The 19,816-nt window shown below is 39.4% G+C and overlaps 5 protein-coding genes and 1 pseudogene across 9 annotated transcripts in view; 2 read left to right on the top strand and 4 right to left on the bottom strand.

The window, feature by feature from the left end:
• LOC104804529 (subtilisin-like protease SBT1.7) overlaps positions 1-1,801 on the top strand; it is a 3,931-nt gene extending 2,130 nt beyond the window's left edge. The window contains exon 2 of the mRNA XM_010528844.2: positions 10-1,801. Coding sequence (XP_010527146.1) covers positions 10-1,527 — 1,518 coding nt within the window. The 3' untranslated portion in view covers positions 1,528-1,801. The remainder of the gene's footprint in view (positions 1-9) is intronic.
• A 1,153-nt stretch (positions 1,802-2,954) lies between these two features.
• On the top strand, positions 2,955-4,823 carry LOC104827519. Its single transcript, XM_010560699.1, has one exon. It carries the CDS (start codon positions 3,561-3,563, stop codon positions 4,626-4,628), a length of 1,068 nt encoding a protein of 355 aa, XP_010559001.1. The 5' UTR covers positions 2,955-3,560; the 3' UTR covers positions 4,629-4,823.
• Positions 4,824-5,482: 659 nt separating this feature from the next.
• Positions 5,483-7,365, bottom strand: LOC104827513. The gene has a single exon (XM_010560694.1). The coding sequence runs from the start codon at positions 7,347-7,349 to the stop codon at positions 5,601-5,603; it is 1,749 nt and encodes a 582-aa protein (XP_010558996.1). The 5' UTR covers positions 7,350-7,365; the 3' UTR covers positions 5,483-5,600.
• A 1,094-nt stretch (positions 7,366-8,459) lies between these two features.
• Positions 8,460-11,324, bottom strand: LOC104827484. Of its 5 annotated transcripts, none has more exons than XM_010560667.2 (6): positions 11,146-11,324; positions 10,283-10,665; positions 9,788-10,098; positions 9,637-9,681; positions 8,949-9,337; positions 8,460-8,828 (listed from the first exon to the last, which is right to left on the bottom strand). In XM_010560667.2, the coding sequence occupies exons 2-6, from the start codon at positions 10,540-10,542 to the stop codon at positions 8,607-8,609; spliced, it is 1,227 nt and encodes a 408-aa protein (XP_010558969.1). In that variant the 5' UTR covers positions 10,543-10,665; positions 11,146-11,324; the 3' UTR covers positions 8,460-8,606. The 5 variants fall into 5 exon arrangements, with proteins under 5 accessions (XP_010558969.1, XP_010558977.1, XP_010558961.1 ...); XM_010560675.2 differs by having other exon boundaries at positions 10,283-10,661; XM_010560659.2 differs by having other exon boundaries at positions 10,283-10,626.
• A 194-nt stretch (positions 11,325-11,518) lies between these two features.
• Positions 11,519-15,349, bottom strand: LOC104827478 (annotated as a pseudogene).
• Positions 15,350-19,601: 4,252 nt separating this feature from the next.
• The window catches only part of LOC104827477 (aspartic proteinase CDR1), a 4,208-nt gene continuing 3,993 nt past the window's right edge, over positions 19,602-19,816 (bottom strand). The window contains exon 13 of the mRNA XM_010560649.2: positions 19,602-19,805. The gene's annotated coding sequence lies outside the window, so the exon portion shown is untranslated. The remainder of the gene's footprint in view (positions 19,806-19,816) is intronic.

Below are 19,816 nucleotides of genomic sequence, written 5' to 3'. Positions count from 1 at the left end.
GTATGCACCACACTCGGCGGCTGCTTCAGCTCCGATATTCTAGCAGCCATTGACAGAGCCATCGACGACGACGTCAACATTTTATCCATGTCACTCGGCGGTGGCATGTCCGATTATTACAGAGACAGCGTGGCCATCGGAGCTTTCGCCGCCATGGAGAAGGGTATCTTAGTCTCCTGCTCCGCAGGCAATGCGGGTCCCAGCTCGTTCAGCTTGTCGAACGTTGCTCCATGGATCACCACCGTGGGCGCAGGCACACTGGATCGGGATTTCCCGGCGCAGGTCACTCTCGGCAACGGGAAGAACTACTCCGGCGTATCCTTGTTCAAAGGAGATGCTTTGCCGGCCAAATTGCTCCCTTTTGTTTACGCCGGCAATGCGAGTAACGCCACTAACGGCAATTTGTGCATGACCGGAACCCTAATTCAGGAGAAAGTGAAGGGTAAGATTGTGATGTGCGACAGGGGAGTCAACGCGAGGGTTCAGAAGGGGCAAGTCGTGAAAGAAGCCGGAGGCATCGGAATGATCCTCGCCAACACAGCGGCGAACGGAGAAGAGCTTGTGGCGGATGCACATCTGTTGCCGGCCACCGCCGTCGGCGAGAAATCCGGCGACGAAATCCGGCAATACGTCTTAACCGACCCCAATCCCAGAGCAACGATCGCCTTCGAAGGAACCGTCGTCGGGATCCAGCCGTCGCCGGTAGTGGCTGCTTTCAGTTCGAGGGGACCGAACTCCATCACGCCGGAGATTCTGAAACCCGACTTGATTGCGCCTGGTGTCAACATCCTTGCGGCATGGACCGGAGCCGCTGGACCCACAGGTCTCGCCGGCGACGTCCGGCGCGTGGGCTTCAACATCATCTCCGGGACGTCGATGTCGTGCCCTCACGTGAGCGGCTTGGCGGCGCTCCTGAAGGCGGCTCACCCCGACTGGAGCCCGGCGGCGATACGCTCAGCCCTTATGACCACCGCCTACAGCTCCTACAAAGACCATAAGCCTATACTCGACGTCGCCACGGGCAAGCCATCGACGCCGTTCGACCATGGAGCCGGACACGTGTCGCCCGTGAACGCCCTCAACCCAGGCCTACTCTACGATCTGACGGCGGGGGATTACCTAGGGTTTCTGTGCGCGTTGAAGTACACAGAATCGCAGATCAAGAGTGTGGCGAGGAACAACTTCACGTGCGATCCAAGCAAGACGTACAGCGTCACCGATCTGAACTACCCGTCGTTCGCGGTCAACATCGTGAGTGGGACCCGCGCGTATAAATACACGCGCACTGTCACGAGCGTGGGTGGGGCCGGTACCTACCGAGTGCATATTTCTTCGGAGACGACGGCCGTCAAGATTTCGGTTGAACCGGCGGTTTTGAGTTTCAGAGAAGTGAACGAGAAGAAATCGTATACGGTCAGTTTCACTGTAAGCTCGGCGGCGGCGGCAACGGCTAACAGCTTCGGGAGAATCGAGTGGTCCGATGGGAAACACGTGGTCAGCAGCCCGGTGGCATTTAGCTGGACATAGTGCGTAAATATGTTGAACTTTGAGGGTTATAGTGACTGAGAGATACACTGATGATGCCGTTTCTTGTAAACCATGTTCAAGGGAAACGGCATGCAGTCCGTTAGACCATCCGTTTGGTTTTAGAAATTCTCGCTGTTTCTCTTTCTAAATATAATCCCTGCCCCTGGTATAAAAGCTGGGCCTAGGTGTTTGTTTTATGTTACTTGCGAATATCTAATCCCATGAAGGGGGGAAACGGTGAAAATGAAAAAAAGGGTTATCACCGTTAATTTTATAGTATCGTTATTGAATCATTTCAAGTTTATATTAAGAATCTTCTTCTTCCTAATATGTAATTCGATATATAAGAAAGAAAAATGGAAACTTAGAGATCATGAGGAAATGTGAAGATTTACAAATTGCAAAATAATATAATTAAAAGCCGAATATAACGCTACAGAAAATGGGCCTGTAAGTTTTTTTGAATATCCTATATATGGGCCAGTAAATATCTTTCATGGGCTTTATCGGTTTTGTGGCTGAGCATGACCAACATGGGCCTATTTGCTTACATATGGTTGTGCCCGTATACATAACCAATATACTTGTGTATTTTCGTTTTTTTTCCGTATGATTAATTTCTCAAGAATTCAATATTCTGATTTTTTTCTCGAGATTTTAGGTGAGAAAAATAAGTTTAAATATTTTTAATATTAATTAGACAAACTAGATAATTGGAAATACATGACAAATTGAAAATTTTGCATTAATTAGAAAAGGAAAATAGGGAAAATGACAAAAACGACGCCGCTTGGGCAAGCGGATCTTTAACGCACCCACACCAAGCCGCTCATGTGGTTTTTATTTATTTATTTATTTATTTATTGGTAAAGATGTGGTTTTTATTTTGCAATGACGAGATTCAACTCTTTGTGGTATATGACCCATTTTCGTTTGGCTTAAATCAAAGTCAAAATCTCCTCTCCATTTACATGAATTTGAATATAGAATTATGGTCATATATCATTTCGTCTCCATTTATTTATGGTCAAAGATTAGTATGCACCACATTTGTATATAGCTTTTTTTCAAGATTTTGTTTCTAGAAATTAATCACTTGTTTCGGTGACGAAAATTCCGAGAAAAACAAAGGAAAAATAGAGAAAAATATTTACAAATTGTAGATGATCTCTGCTATTAGTCAATAACTAATAAATGAAAAAAAATAATTTTAGACCTTTCTATAACAAATAAATGAACAAAAATAATATAAATGTGTGTGTGTATATGAATCGATGATGCCGGTTAAAGTATAACTATCGCGTGCCAAAAACAGTGGCGTTGGCCCACTTGAGGACGACCCAAAACTAATATCATTTAATTACCATATTTTGTATTTATTCCAATTTTGTATTTTTTCCATTAGCAGAAAAAAAGGATATGCCCCTAACGCTGGCCTGACCTGACAGCTACGACTTGTTTTGCCATGCGTTCATCATTATACACACGTATACGTATATACTCTTTCGCTTACGCTGTAGTTTATTCCATTTTGTAATAAGATAATCCGGGTTTGACATTTTGGATCACATTCAAAATGGACGGTTTGATTTGATATACGAATATTATTTGAGGAACCATTACAAAAATGGTGTCATAAACCATTGCATTTCATCGTGAATTATGCATATACAGGTCTATATATACGCGTATATAATACATATATTTCCGTATACCGGGACTAATACGGCTCATGGGTTATTTTGAGTGTCGTGCGGCATTTACATAATTCGTACAAAAAGAATACAACTTTCGGTTTCTGACAAAAACTATTTTATCGACAGCTTATGTTTGGTCCCGATTATATATGTATGTATTCATGTATATAATGATGTAGAAGAGCGCGCAAGCGTATAAAAAAAGAGCGTGATACATATCAGCTGAGGCTTCTGGCTTTTCAATGGAAGCTTCTCTTATTTAAATATTCAGCTTCGCCTTTCCTCTTTCGGGTTTTTCAAACAGTTCCCACACATTGAAACTCCGAAGCTTCGGACATGGCGAGGATCTGTACGGAAGAAAACATGGAAGAAACCCGTTTGATCGGTCCTCCTCACCATCCACGCGAACTCGACGACGACGACGATGATGATGAAGACGACGAAGAAGCGTTATCGTTATGCGATCTACCTGTGAATTTATCGACAAGGGAAGTCGATGAATTTCGATCACGAGTCGAAGAATCTCCGAGAATTGGGGAATCTCACGAGGCCTCAACAAAACCAGAACTGAAAGATTCCGATTTCAGGTTCCATTTTTCTGTCGGGTCGTCGTTGCGGGTCGGGTCGGATCCGGCAGAGTCCGCCGATATGAGCACGGCGGACGAGTTGTTCTTCAAAGGCCGTATCTTACCGCTACGCCACTCGTTCAGCCAGGAAGACGGGTCAACCCGAGATCCGACCAGGTTTATTTCAAGATCGGAGTCGATGGATTTCCGGCGAGTCGGCTCGTTCGCCAAAGGCGGAAGCATCAGCCGTTGCTCCGCCGACACCGCCACCGCCGGCCGGGAAATGAAAAATAATTTCCTGAATTACAGTCAACCGAGCCCACAACCACAGATCAGAAGAACGTCAAGCTTAACGGCGCGTGTCAGTACAAGCAGAAGTCAAAATTCATCGATCTGGGATGTTCTCCGGCTCGGCCTCGTCCGAGCGCCGGAGATCGAATTGCAATACCTCAAGCTTCAAACCACCGCAGCTAACGCCGGCAACGCGAAATCATCAGTCAGTAGGAACAGCAGCTGCAGCAGCACAAGCACGAGCTGCAATTCCAAGAAAACAACAGGAGAATCCAAAACGACTAAACAGAGACATGGGTTTGTCTTGTCGGATCGGAGAAGAGGGTTCTTGTTCGGGGACTGCAAGTGTTCCACGGCGGGGGCGGAGGCAGTTATACGGAAGAACGGTGGCTCCGGCGGCGGCGAGGAGGACGATAAAGAAAGGAGGAAGAAGAAGACGGCGAAGAAGAAAGCAGAGAAAGTGGAGATGGCGCGTAAGAGGACGGTCGAGTGGATGAAGGAACTTTCAAATTCAAACTTCATCGACCATGGCAGAAGCTTGGCGTGATCACCCAGCAAAATCATGCTTTTTTTTTTTGGGTTCTGTTTTCTCCTCTAATCATTTTCCCCCATATTTTCTTTTTGTACTTTTGTGTATTACGTATATTTGCAGATTTTTTTTATTTGAATTAAATTTCGTTCTTTAATCATTGTAATATGATCATTAAAGATTATTTCGTGCTGCTTCAAAATATTTTGATCCTTTTACCGGTCTATTTTTTTTTTTTCAAATTTTGATAATCGATTTTGTGTAAACGTGGGCTTATTCACCAGCACGATTGCGAATTGCCATGTAGATAATAAATCCGTAACTTTAAAAAAATTAATGGCGTATATTAAAATTATTTAGTACAGAGAACAAACCTATAAAGTCCGATCCAATTCGGAAACTAAGTGGACATGAGAACTGCGAGCTGATTGGGCTAAAAAGGCCCACTCTTTGTGGGCCCAGAGTCGGCTCACTATTATTCTCTACGACCTTTTCGAGTTGATAAATTTAAATTAGTAACGAAATTTAAACTGAAAATTATAAATTAAACGAAATAAATATAATTAGTTTCTTTTAAAAAGAATTCAGCATTTCACCATTCAGAACCACTTTTGTCATTTTGAAAATTTCAACCAATATTTAAAGGGATAGTGATGCTATTGTGGTGTTAGGTTAAAAAAGGACCAAAAGGAAATGATAAAGTCACCAAATAGAGATTGGCAATATAATTATATTTTGTGGTGAATTTTTTAGGGCGCACTTGTAATATGTGTAGTCTTTTTTGATATGGACTACGGATGCTGCCTATGATAGGGCTATATTTAAATTAATAATTACGAATATGGACTATATACATGCTACCCATGCTTTGAGAATCACCACCAAATTATATATTATGGACCGATTTTACAAATCATTTTCATTGAAACGAAAATACAAATCATGGGGGAACTGTGAAAACGACGCCGTTTATTATAATCCGACGTGGAACTACCCCTCCGTTCCCTTGGCTGCCAGCGCCTTTTCTCGACCGTCCGATTCAGCACTCCTCGATTCAACGGCGGAGAATAACCACGTGGCATTCATCTGCTTGGTGATCATCTGTGCCGCGTAGTACGGAATCTTCGGCGGCTTTGAATGCTTCAGCCGTTGATCTACGAATGACAAGCAATCCATCAAGCTTTCTCTCGCCGAGCCTTTCATATCGTACGCCTGAGATCTTCTCCACAAGCTCTTACCGTGAGGATGCGTCGCACCTGATAAACACAGAGCTCTGGTCGCATCGCTAATGGCGGATTCAGCTTTCTTGACCAGCAAGCAACACTGCGCTCTGTTACTATGCAACACAGTTCTATCTCGCGTCATATCCAACGGACATAAATCTATGGCTTTGGTGTAAATCTCCATCGCTTCTTGAACATCACCCTTCGAAAACTTCTTCTTCCCTTGCTTCTTTAAGAATTTCACCATTTTTGTTCTTTCGACAAGCTCTGTTTCAGCCATAAGCTTCTCTTTCTTCCTTCTCTCCACTTTAATCTCCCATATCTCCTCCATCGCTCTTTGAGATTCCTTGCTCTTCAGCTTCAACCCTCCGTACTTGATCTTGTGATAATCTTGCAGAACTATCTGGCAGATTCTGTCTCCGAGAGCCTTATCCTCAGCCAAATCAACCAGACAAGATCCTGAAATCTCGAGAACTCGAAATCTGACGTTTGGGTCTTTGAGAAGGATCAAAAGGGTATCTAAAGCCATTTCTTGCCAATCATCAGATGATCTGGAAAGATCGCAGAGGCTCTCTATCACTTCTCTAACATTAGCCACTCGTTTTCTTCCAGATTCTGTCTTGCAGAGTGTCTTTATCAGTCGAATTCCTCCTGGAGATTCCGAATTCGCCACCCCACCCCACATTTTACGTACCCTTTTCAAGAAACTCTCCTCGCATATACGGTCGAGAGATCTCTGTCTGGATGCGAAGCAATTCAAGAGATACAACGACCAACCCTGAAGCTGACTTCCCCATTCTTCGGCTTTTCTGTTTTCCCTTTCAATCCCTCCAAGCCCTCTTGTCAGCAAATCACTGTGGTACTTCAACCTCTTGCTATCTTCAACCCCCACGAAGCTTTTGTAGACATTCTCAAAACAGTTGCTGGCTATCTCCATTGACAGGTTCACAATTTCTTCTTCGTGTAAAGAGACAGCTGCAAAGCTTTTGTCGTGACTGGCCAAGTGCCCTAGTGCCCGAGCCGCCACCCTTTGCTCAACCCAACTGATCTTTCCTCTCAAAAGCTCCATCAAAGCTGGAACAACCCCAGAATCAGCCGCCTTCTCCGCAAGATCAGACCTGTTCATGGCGTATGAGCCGACAATATGAGCTGCATAGAACGGAATGAATATGTTCTGGTCTCTCAGAAGCCATGATTTGTCCCTGGAGGACTTGTGTATGAGTTTGGCCATGCAATCGAACAATCCGAGAGAAGGGAACTCGGGATCATCCGGCTGAGACATGGCGATGTTCCACAGACCGCTCAAGACCAGGACATGTTCTTTCGATTCCGTACGAGGGATTTCTCTGAATAATCTGGCGATTTTGGATCGGCGGCGAACTGGGTTTGTGTCTTTCATGTTGCAGAAGAAACAGGAAGGGTTTGTGCACGGTGGTTGATCACACGGGAACATGTTGGATGCGTTTTCTGGTTTTCTCCTTTGAGAAATTTGGAAGGAAACTCTGGATGGATACATTTTGATAAATTTTAAAATATGTCTTTGTACCACAAGAAAACGGATTACTTTAGAACCCTGATTATTTTAATCCAAGTGATATCAAATTCAAACTCGTAACCAAAAAGATGTTAAATATTCGCCGGCGTGGAAAGGTACACTTCTGGCTGTGGAGGCCCATTTTTTGTCCTCCCTTTTCCTAATTAAATCTTATTTATGACTCTACAAACCATAATATAGCGACCGACATCATTGAAATTTTCTATATATATACACATCAAGGTTTTGTGTTCTTTGCGCAAAACTGGGAAAAATAATCCAAGACCTAAAATGATTACGTAAACACCTTTTATAAGGATATATAGTTCGTACTACCATATATAACATGGTATTATAATTTTAGTACGACCAGGATATATTACAACTATCTATCTTTTTTTTTATTAGACTATGAGATAGTTCTAGATGACGTTCAACTATGAACCGACATTTTAAAGTTTTATACATTCAGACTAATTTCGTTCATCCCTAGATTAACGAACTAAACGGTAAAAGACTGATCTGAAGGATAATTCCGGACAGGGTTCGAATAAGGTCGAGTAGGAGATTATTGTGCTGTTGAGGCAGTTCGATCGTTTATGGAGAGACATGAAGGGACAAAGTGGAGTGATTGAAAATAGTGTAGGTGCGGTCCCCTCCCATACGGAGCCAATCAAAGCAAAGGTTATGTCTTGTAAGAAAGGTTTTACCTTTTCTTTTTTCCATTGTTTTTTCGGTTCGGTTCCAACTCAGAGGAAAAAAGAGTGCTGTTTGGGTCTCAAGAAAATGCGGCTGGGGAGAAAAAAAAAAGCCACTCTTAAACTCTAATTTAATTACGGCTAAAATATTTTGTAACCTTTTGCAGCTTTTTTTAATCATATTTTTTCATGTTCGAAATTCGCAATGAGGACAAAAAGGCTTCGGTGAGTTCTCCTCATGACACGTGGATGTGTTGGAGTATTAATTAAAACAACTGGTAAACGAGGATTAGTTGTTAATCCGCGTGCTTAAGATTTGATTCTTATGCACGACTCTCACGGATAAATAATCACGTCTACCCAAATCTCTCTCTCTCTCTCTCTCTCTCTTGAAGATAGAACAAGAAAGCTTATGATAAAAGTATTGGGTTTCCGTTTCAGACATAAGATATGGACAGCATATACATATTATACCTATCACCTTGGAAGGATTTTTGCCTGATATATATAATAATATGGAATGATAATAAGGGTACTAACCTCAGATCGAAGCTTTCCTCCTACTTGCCCTTGTTCTTGACATCCAAGTCGGCGGCCTCTTCCTCTTCCTGGTGGAAATGGTCAGTGCAGGATCACCTTCAGGGTCTTGTCCTTCTGATGATAATCGAGGCACTCTTGTGATCTCATCGATAACTTTTCTGAAGTATTTGAGCTCTTCTTCCATTGCATTTTCATCATCGTTCATCCCTTGTTCTCCCTCCATCTGCACATGATAGCCATACACTGTGAGAGAGAGAGAGAGAGATAGAGAGAGAGAGAGAGAGAGAGAGACGGGCAAGAAGAGGAAACATATAACATTTTTGTGTTAAAAAAAAGTTCTTACATCTTCCAAGACGGGGAAAATGGATCTTCCATCTCCGAAAGAGCTTGGAGAAATGTCGATCATAAGTTGCTCAACGTTCTGTACGGCCATCTCTGTCTGAATGGGAGCTACGATCTCAGGTATTGATAGATCTTCTACATGAACAGGTTGAGCTTGTCTGCAACCATCATTTTCAGCATCAGCAGGATCAGTGTCATTTACGATCCCTATAGATGATTCAGACATCAATTCATCTGCCCGTCTCTTAAGATTTTGTGCTTTTTCCCGCGCCTCATCAATCTTTCGGAGGGCATCCGCGACGAAATCATCAGAAAACTTGATCTCAGAAATTAGACTGCCTTCTTCAATCTCAGTCTCCTTGCTTGTACTTTTGCGGTCTGCAAAAGAATCTAACATATGTCGAAGAATTTCAGCTGGACCAGCCAAACCTCAAAAACTTATCAGATGCATTGTACAAATTTCCTAAAAGTTTGGACTTTTACTTAGAGACCCAGAGGGGTGTTCTTTCAGCTTAGAAATACTACGAATTGTTTCTGAAACAGACAACCAAATTTGAACCAAGAATTTCTAGCATAGGTAATTAATTTTTTCACGCCCCGTGGGAGACGATAGCAAGGAGGTTCTTATAGCTCCATGGAAAACATCCCAATTCACAAAAAAAAAAACCCCAACAAAATCCATACATTACCTAAATCATGATAATGAGGGCTAGCCATGGCTGGCATCCGATTTTCTGGGAACAAAAATGAAGCAACAAAAGAGAAAGAATAACACATTAGCTAAATCTTTCATGGAAAAAACCAATCTAAAACAAAACAAGAAAACTCCAGTATTCTTACCAGCGTAAGAGAAGAGATTATGGCTGGACCTATACGATGCAACATCTGTTGTTTCTTCCACCCGCTTCCTTTTTCTTCTCTTCAAAACTCCCACCCTTTGAGAATGAAAAGGAAAAGGATTCGACTTTGCAGCACTGCCTTCCAATTTTAACTTCTCCAACTCAAACTGCTTCATCAGATAATACTTTGCAATTTTATGATTGTACTTTCTCGCTTGACACTGAAATTCCTTGACCTTTAGCTCTAACCATCTACATCGCCACATTATATGCCTAATGAAACCCCTCCAATCATCCCTTAGCCTTTTCTTCCTTTACAAGATACAATAATCACAGAGAAACAGCTGCATCAGTAAAGCAGTTTTCAAAGAATACCAATTCACCAAAAGAAAATAACAGTTCTCAAAACAAAAGGTCACAGTTGATTCTGAAATAGGACACATGAATAGCCATAAGACCACCAAATAAACCAGCAAAAGACAGATATATTATTTACCTCATACGAAAAAGCTGCGTCCCATCACAGAGTGAATGCGATGGGTAACCCTGGCATAATATCGATTGAGCCTCATCATTGCCAAGCTCAGAATCATCAGGAGCACAGGTTGAATCATTAAAAGAACTAGAAGAGCTGATTGCATCATCGGATACCACTTCCTCCACCCGATACTCATCAGGTTTTGTACACTCCAGTACGTCAACGTGAAAGTCCTCCTTCGAAGAAAGATCGCTCTCTTTGCTCTGCGAGATATTCATGTCTGTTTTCTGGGCTCTGCTTTAGTCTCTATTGGAAGCTCCAGAAGGTCCAAAGATTCAATTTGGGCTTTCACTTCCAAGCAACTGATCAAATTGTACTTATCCCATTAGAGCACCACCTAACTATGCACGGTGAGTATCGAATCATGGTAAAAATCAGACTATCAATTCAGACTAGATTTAAAAACCAGCAAATGTTGAAGCTTCTAACTTTAGAAAGCCACAATTTTTTATGCGAATTTCAGACTCCTTCCCAAATTTCTTTAAAAGAAGAGCAAAAAGAGAACTTTACCCAGGAAAAAGGAGTGAATCAAACATTTTGAAATCGGTGATTCAAAACAGTTCACTGAAGATCCTAAATTGAAGGAAAATGACGCAATAATGACGAATGAAAAATTTTATCAAAAAAAATGACGAATGAAAATTTCCCGGAAAATTTTCCCAAATCGGCTGATCACGGACCATAAGGGAGTCCAAAAACACACAAAAACAACTTCGAAACCCGAAACTATCAAAAGAAAATCCGAAATTTTGGGAGATCCTTAAACCCTAAACCCTAAAAGAGAGAGGGAAACACAAAACAGAGAAGAGAGAGAAATTCACCGACTACACGAGCGGCACCCTCCGCCGCCGATAGTCAAATCAATAGCCGGAAAAACACATAATCCGGTGATGGACAGCACGTCCGCCGCCGCAAATCCCGATCGGCGGCGTCTGGGCGGCGAAAGAGTCGAGGCGCTTACGTGAGAGTGCTACGAAAGAAATGCAACGCTTCCTCAGTAAAAGCGACATTAAAGAATTTCCGTTACTGGTAGGCCCATTCTTCCTTCTTTTTTAATCCCTCATTTTCCGAATCTTTCCATTTCTATTTTCAATTTGCCTTTTATTAAAAATAAGAGGAAAAAAGGTCCTAAAACCATTACACATTTTTTTTTGTTAAAACAGTAACTAAATATATTTTAATAATTTGTATTACTTGTTTTTTTGAAGGATAATTCACATTGTGTGGGAGGCCCATATGTATACATATACATCTATATATATATATATATATCCAGATTGTATTCTGTTTAAAAAATAAATAAAAAAAGGGTAGAGAGATTTCTACGAACAGTCGGAAAATAAAAAAACATAAGATCAATCTCTGCCATGATTCCCTTCTCTTTGAGTTCTGAAGTACTTGAGAAGATTCTGAGCCTGCAGAAACAGAGCAACAACCTCAATAGCTAACACAAGGAAATGTACTTCAAAACAACAGGAAGAAGAAGACATTCTTGTTAAATGTTTCCACTTCGAACCTTCTCTCTGGCTCTAGCCGTTCCCGACTTGGTAAGAGCCACCAGAGGTGGAATGGCTCCTTCTTGAATGACCTTGTTGCAGAACCGAGGGCTATGCATACACAGCTGCAGAAGGGCAGCGGCCGCATTCTCTTCAACTCCACAACCTCGACCAGAACCGGTATCCCTCCTTCTTGACCAATGGCAACTTTCCCTTCTTTGATGGTTGCAAGATTCGCCAGCACAACCACCGCCTTCTCAACCATCCCGGCCCATGGGTCCATCAGCTCGACCAGGTGTCTGACTGCCCCTGCTTGGACTATCCGCCCTTTGTTGTCGTGGTGTATTGACAGATTGAACAAAGCCGTGGCTGCATCTTTCTTCCCTCTGAGGCTTCCGTTGCCCAAAAGATCAACCAGCGGCTTGACAGCTCCTGCCTGTCCTATCTTTATCTTGTTCTCTTCTATCACTGACAAGCTAAACAGGGTGGCTGCCGAATTCTCCTTGGCTTCTAAAGTTCCAGTCTTGAGGACATGGATGAGCGGCTCAATGGCTCCAGCCTCTGCAATTACCGATTTGTTGTTGTCATTGATGGACAAGTTAAGAAGGGAAGTCACTGCATCTGCTTGAATTTTCTCATCTGTCGAGTTAAGCAGGTCGACTAACGAGCTGATTGCTCCACACTTTGCTATCACGATACGGTTGTCAGTGCTGTTTCTCGATAGTATCCTGATACGAGCTGTAGCCTCTCTTTGGGTTTCGACTGAAGGGCCTTTCAGTTCTTCCACTAGCTTCTTCACCTCAGTTTCTATACTTGGTGTTCCTGTTCCAGTTATGGTCGCCGATATGATTCCTGGGAAACGCCTGCCTGATGGGTTGGTCTGCATCTGTACCCAAGATTGCTCAGACCGTTCCCTCTGTGAGATTATTGCCATTCCAGGAACCACATCACAGACCACGCCTGGAGCAGAAGCTGACCTACTGAGGATCTGAGGCAGTTCCACCATTTTCGTAGCTTGTAAAGATTCTGACAAACCTGGTGAACTGGTGGTGTTCTTGTCCTCAGAGTTTGTCCAATCTCCAGTACTGTCCTGTGAAGTACTTGTAAAGCTGAATTTATGCTCATTGCTGCTGCTGCTGATAATCCTAGGGGAAGAACTGTCAGATAATGAACGAGGAGGATGCGATGAACAAGAAGCTTTTTCTGACTGAACCCCATTGCATTCGGCTGTCACCTGAACACAAGATCCGTTGGAATGGAGTAATACATCATTCGGATTAACATGAGAACCACCCGAATCACCAACACCTGTTTCAACAAGAAGAGGGAATGGCTGACTTGACCTAATTAACCCCAAGGGATCCGGGGGCTGGACATTGTTTGATTCACACCAACTGGCAATAAAGGCCTTGACAATGAAATTAGGTGTCAGAGTGGTGTGAGACAGAACCTGTCTTGTCTTTGGGCAAACCATGAGTCCCATATCGATCCAGTTCTGGATAAACACACGTTCGTATGTCTGACCCGAGGAGACGATGACTGGATCGGTCATTAGTTCAAGAGACAGAGGGCAGCAAAAGTCGGGAGGGACTGGGACAGGACTCCCCATCTGAGACTGCTTTATCTTGGTAAGATAATCATGCAGTGTGGTCACAAGGGAAATCAATTGGTCCAAGAACTCAGCTTCACTATTCTTTTCACATACCTCCGCATTCTCCTTCATACCTTCGAGTACCACCCCTTCAATCAGAATCTCCTGGTTTGATCTCAAACCAAGATTCTCAGCAATTTTCACTAGAACCTCTGCATTGGGTCCCCCGCCATCTCTTTGATCCTTCAGAGCCTGATGGATGGTTGAGTATATCACTCCGTTTCCTATTTCCTTTATCTTCTCCAAGCAGCACTGCAATTTCGAATGCTTTATAAATATGTAGCTCAAAGAAATGGTAAAACAATCCAGGTGAAGCTGAATTGCCATTTTACCTCAACAAATGATAAACTCAATTCCTCAGGTAACTGTTGTTCATAATGTGTCAGCAGTTGGAAGACCTCCACGCTGGCCTCTCGCATCTTCGATACTAATGATTCAATTTGAAGGACCTAAAGATCAACCAGATGGAGAAAATTAGCACAAAGATGCTAACCCTCGAGCATAATAAACCGGTTCTATGGAGAGTATTACCCAGAATTAGTGGCTATTCGGGGTCAAAAGCTTTGTTTCCTCATTTTTAGCTTTTCACCTAACAACTTAAACAAATCTTCCCCATGCAAAGGACTGAAGGATTTCTATACTTACAGAGTAAAGTCTACTTGAGAGTGGTTGCCAGCTCTCGAACAGATCTCTTAACTCATCCACGTATTGAGCTAACTCTTCAAACCCGTTGTTAATCAACTCGTTTGAAGCAGCATCAGAGTCAACAAGTGATTCTAGAACGGGCTTCAAAATATTTGCAACATCTTCCCCCCTTGTGTAGTACTTGTGAGCTGGGACAGAATTTACGTTTTCGAGAGATGACAGACTTAGAAACGAGGAGATGTTATCGAGAAGAGCTCTTAACCATGACCTCTCCATTTGCACCTTCGGTCACCAAGAAAATGAACCAAGGAATTGAGCATCAATAAACTATTTTTTTTTCCAAAGATACACTGAAAACGCAATGAACTAAAACAAATGTAAACCTCATCTGGATAATTTCAGGAACATACCATGTCTTACAGCAGTGTCACTTGGTAATGAAACAGAAAGAAATTCATATATGGAAACTTGTTAAGCTTTTATGGCTCCATCATCAATCCAAAATTCAAGGAGATATTCAGTGCTTTGGTAATCAAATCCCCCTGAAGCTAAACCTGCAGAATTACAATTACAGAACATTAGGCCATGAATTCAGAACAGAAGTAAGTAGTTAATCTGCATTTATATGGTTCGTCACTCATCAGTTAAATTCAAATTCACATTAGCTGGATTCCACTGTTAGACCCAACAGCCAAACTAGGTAACCATTTCACTTGAACTGAGATAATCCCACACACAACTGATTATATACAAGCTTCTATAGGCATAAAGGAGATAGCTTTTATGAACTGATGCGAGTAAAGATGATAGCTTTGGCCGAACAAACATTACAGACGCTTAGAACTGTGCATGAATTTTCATAATTGCCCTCTTCATGGAACTGCGAATCGGAGCAAGAGGAGCGGAAAGGCATCTAAGGAGCTGGAGACCCAGAAAAACCCTAGAAATTCAGAAAGGGTTTTTGTTCAGCTCCTAAATTCTCAAGTTAAGGCAGGGTTCCAAGTATTGTCTTTTCTTTTTAAAGAAGTTTGAATCGAACAGAGAGCGAAACTCTATTGAGAGCTTCATTCCCAATTCAAAACACAAACTCTAACTGACAAAAAAGGGAAAAGAGGCAACACTCAAAACATGGAAGCAAACAACTCAAAGCTTCATTTTTTTTTCCTAAAACCCAGAAAAAATCAGAAACATGAGAGGAAAAAAAACACAAATGAACCGAAAGAGAGAGAATCTTAGGTTGTTTGATTCAAAGCAAAGGAAAGAGACACATGAAGAAGAAGGAGAACCTTTCCTCTGTCGCTCCCTCCGTTTTGTTTCCTTGTTTTCTTGACTCGAAAACATAGAAAACAAAATGTCTTCGTTCAGTTTATTCTTTGTTTTTCCCAGAAATCGAAGCACCCCGAAAAATACGAGAGAAAAAATTCATATTTACATTTAATATAAATTAAATTAAATGAAAACATATGGATATTGTCTAAATGTATGGAGTTACAAAGATAGGGTGTAAGACAAGAAAGTCAGAAATTGTTATTAAATCCGGGAGAAAGAGGCAGTTCGCCAGCAATATTATTATTAATACTAGAAGAGAACCGCGCGATGCGCGGTTTATTTTTTTTATTGTTAATATAAAATGTTTGTTCTTTTGTTATAAAAAATTATTGATACGAATATAAAAAAAATTGTATATATATTCAAAGAAGTGAAAAAATAAAAGAATATAGATATCATTTTATTATTATATTATAAAATTATTTTTGTATATGTGTTGAATACGATTTATCAATATGATTTTTGTATATTTTTTACGCTGAAATATATATTTAATCAATATAATAGTCATGTTTTTCTGTTTTTTTAAGCCTATGTTTACATTATAATAACAATAGTGTTCACATTAAACAATTTAAATATATTTTATTAAATAAATTTATATATTCATGCAATATATTAGAGAGAGATTTTCAATAAATATTGAAACACCAAAAAAATATATAATAGCAGATTCGGGTCCTAGCAGACAAGTTCCAATCGTTGGAATCCATCCCGAGGTGTGGATACGTGTAGAGGGCGAGGTATTCTTCCTCTTATATTAAAAAAAAATATTCTCTATATTTTATTAATTTTACCATTTCTAGGTATATATCCGCGTCATGCACGAGTTATTATTATTTTTATATTCATGATATTTTTATATAATTTGTTGATATAAATATTACAAAAAAATGATATTTAAATCAAATTATTGTGAAATCATCATTAGTTATTATACTATTTGTATAAATAAGTTAAGATGTGAAAGATTATATGTGTCGTTAGGTTTTTTTATTATAGATTTTTTATGATCTCTGAAAAAATTAGTTATAATATAACAATATAAATGATATTATTAAATATTATTTAATGTTCAATTATTCAGTTTTTCATTGTCAAATAACCTGTAACACAATCCCCAAAATCCTAACATGAACACAAATTCTAAAATTATAGAGGTAGAGTTTCGACTACGTAAAAAGCGTCGAAGTTTATTTTCGCTTCGACACCTTGCCTCGTGCTGTTGTATACGATCTAACAGCCATCACCACTCCAAGCAAGCTATTATCAATTCTGTATGGTCAATCTCACTAAACTCAACCAGATTTCTTTGTTTTTTTTTTTCTGATAAGGCAATGATTAAAAAATTGTTATATATAAGAGACATTCCAAAATAATAAGAATATAAGGTCAATAAATATAAATAGCTTTCGAGTGTCATGACCGGATGCTTTTTTCTTAATTACAACATTATGGATATAATTATGATACAAAATATACACGATTAATATATCTATTTAGGAGAATTTTGAGAAATAAATAAAGTTGAGGTTGAATTCTTCCCTTATGTTAAGTGGTTTTATCTTTGTGGATGTTGCTTTATCCATGTGTATATATATCTATATAAGGGAAAATGTATATATATATATAACATCATATGATTATTTGAGATTTGATTGAAATTTAAATATAACAAAAATAGGGATCGTCATTTACATAAACTAAAAATTTAATTTACAAATCAAATATGTGAACCAAAATTACATGGAACAATTCTAATGAAAATATTTCATGTTGTTCTTTGAACGTCATTTTCACATAATGCATATTACCAGCTTTATATGCAATTCAAAACATCATATGTGACTCACTTACTGATTGATTCGTCAATATCGGCTCATCACATATATATTTCGAGAATGTTCCAGTCCCTACCAGCTAAGACGCTGCCTGAATTTTTTTCCTTTCCAGAACAATCCAGACGTCTACGTTTAATTTCAGAAAAGTCTCAAAAACATAAAACGATGTAAAAACTCATTACCTTAAGGAATAACCGATGCTCATCATGCAACCTATTGAAAATGCCGTCGAGAATGACTGTGTCGTACGAATTCGACGGTAATATCGCCGAATCCACCATCGGATCTCCCGCCACCGCCATTAATAGAGTCCCAAGAGAAATCGAGAATTACGGTTCTTCAGATTCTTATATCACTCTCCACTTGATGGGTAAACTTCCTACCACTTGACTGTGTTGTAAGGATTGATTCTACTCGACTTGATGGGTAACTTCCTAGACAGAGGCTGCCTCCCTTCGTCCATCCTAATTTACACACACATACACAAAAAAAAAACAAATTTTCCGCGTTAATATCAAAAAGATTGACAGAAGAAGATACTCGAAAATCGTAAAAGCGTTAAAAAAAAAAGATGCAAAAAACCTAAAAACCCCTTGAGCTAAATCGAGATGGAAAATCTGTGATTTGGTGTATACAATCATCGACACAAAAGGAGTCCCAAAAAAGATGAAGCTCGGATAATAAATATAGAACTCTAATCGACAATCTGATGATTCAACCAAATCACAAACGAAAAAGGAAAACATACATATCAGCAGATGAAGTCTTGAACCTCATCACCTGCGGAGAAGAAACTGCTCTTTTGTCATAGATAGAAGCTGATAGCTACCATCATCATCTTCGCAGTCACTGTCAAACACATCACAAGAGAAAAATCAACTAAAGATGCGAGTAATATAATGAAAATTCGACCAAAAATATTGTCGGATAGCTTTTTCGATCATCCGAATAGATTTCCGGCCTCTTCGCTTAACTTTTTTGCATACAAATCAAAAGCCAATTGTTTCATTCAGGTTTTGATTTTAAATCCTTCTTTCTCGAATTCTTTGAGTGGTATTAGACAATTTAATAATGACACGTGGCACATTTTTATTGGATGACTGTGAATTAGGAACAAAGAAAAACGTTAAGAAGCTGGCATGCAGAGGGATCCGCCCATTTATCATAATATAATGAATACATAATAAATACTCCATCAAAATATTTATGGCATTTGATCGTGTACATAGTTTATAACAGTTTTCTGACTTAAATGCATTCTCTACGTTAGAGTATGTAGTTGAAAGGTTGATAATTGTTACTTGTTCTTATTATTATAATAATATCAATATTAAAAAAATTGTGTGTAATTAATATGAAAATAACCATAATTTTTAATTAAATTTTAAATTTGTTATTTTTAGAATTATTTTATAATCAGAATTTAAAAAAATCTAAATCTATGTGTAATCAAATAAGATTTTTAATAATATATAAAACCAAGATTAGAATTGATTGTCTATATAATAAAGATGAATGTTTTTGTAATTATAATAATCTGTTTATTGATTTTCTTTATTATATGTCATCTAGCTAATGGAGATTATTTTTTGTATTATATGTCATATATCTAATGAAGATTGTAATTAACATCATTTAAAATTTTGTCACATGGATGATGATGATGTGGATCTATGTGTCCTCACCAATCATTTAAAATTTTGCCACATGGATGATGATGTGGAGGATGAGGTGGTTTCACCAGAATCCTTTAAACATCTTTATTAATATATATAGATTTAATTGTTTGTTTTCAGTCACCTACACTAATATAAAATGTTACATGTTTGACTAAAATTGGGTTTTTGGTTAGGAAAGTGCAAAAAATTAATGATCCAAGTTTTAATTGAAAAATTTATAATTAAGCCAATTAGGTTAGCAGTCGGTGGTGTGATGAGGAGATTTACCAAACTTAATTACATCACAACTATTCCTTAGCAAAAGAGCATCTAATTCTAATACATAATATCTATATATATAAATTAAATTGGCAAATTAGATAACGGTGAACTCTGAATCATTTTTTAAAAAAAAACACGAACCGGTTTAATATTATTCAACAAGGACCAAAATGGTGGTTTGACCGGAGACATCTAAATATATATACTTTAATAAAAAAGCGTGTTCCTTTGGATTTGACCATTTCATCTCTTGCACCCTGATTTTATTTTTAAATCAAATTCGACCCCATTACAATAATTTATTGTATTAATTTTTTTTAAAAAAAGAAAACCTCAGCCACTAAAAAAAAGGCGAATCATTCGTAGATATCTGCATTCTACAAAGCGATGCGGTATGATGTGTGTATATATATATATATATATATATATATATAACAAGTTGCATTATTTAACACGACACAAAATCATTAAGGCACGGAAAATTTTGGGCTCTGTTTATTTTTCCAGATCAGGGTGTAATATCGGTCTATTCCTACAACTGCCGCAAGATCATCGTGAGTCCGTGTGAGTATAAACAATGGGGGGGGGGG

Source organism: Tarenaya hassleriana, unplaced genomic scaffold, assembly GCF_000463585.1.
Source record: "Tarenaya hassleriana unplaced genomic scaffold, ASM46358v1 Cleome10, whole genome shotgun sequence".
Classification (NCBI taxonomy): Eukaryota; Viridiplantae; Streptophyta; class Magnoliopsida; order Brassicales; family Cleomaceae; genus Tarenaya; species Tarenaya hassleriana.
The sequence above is the reverse complement of the archived record's forward strand: the minus strand, read 5'-3'. Positions and strand labels throughout refer to the sequence as shown.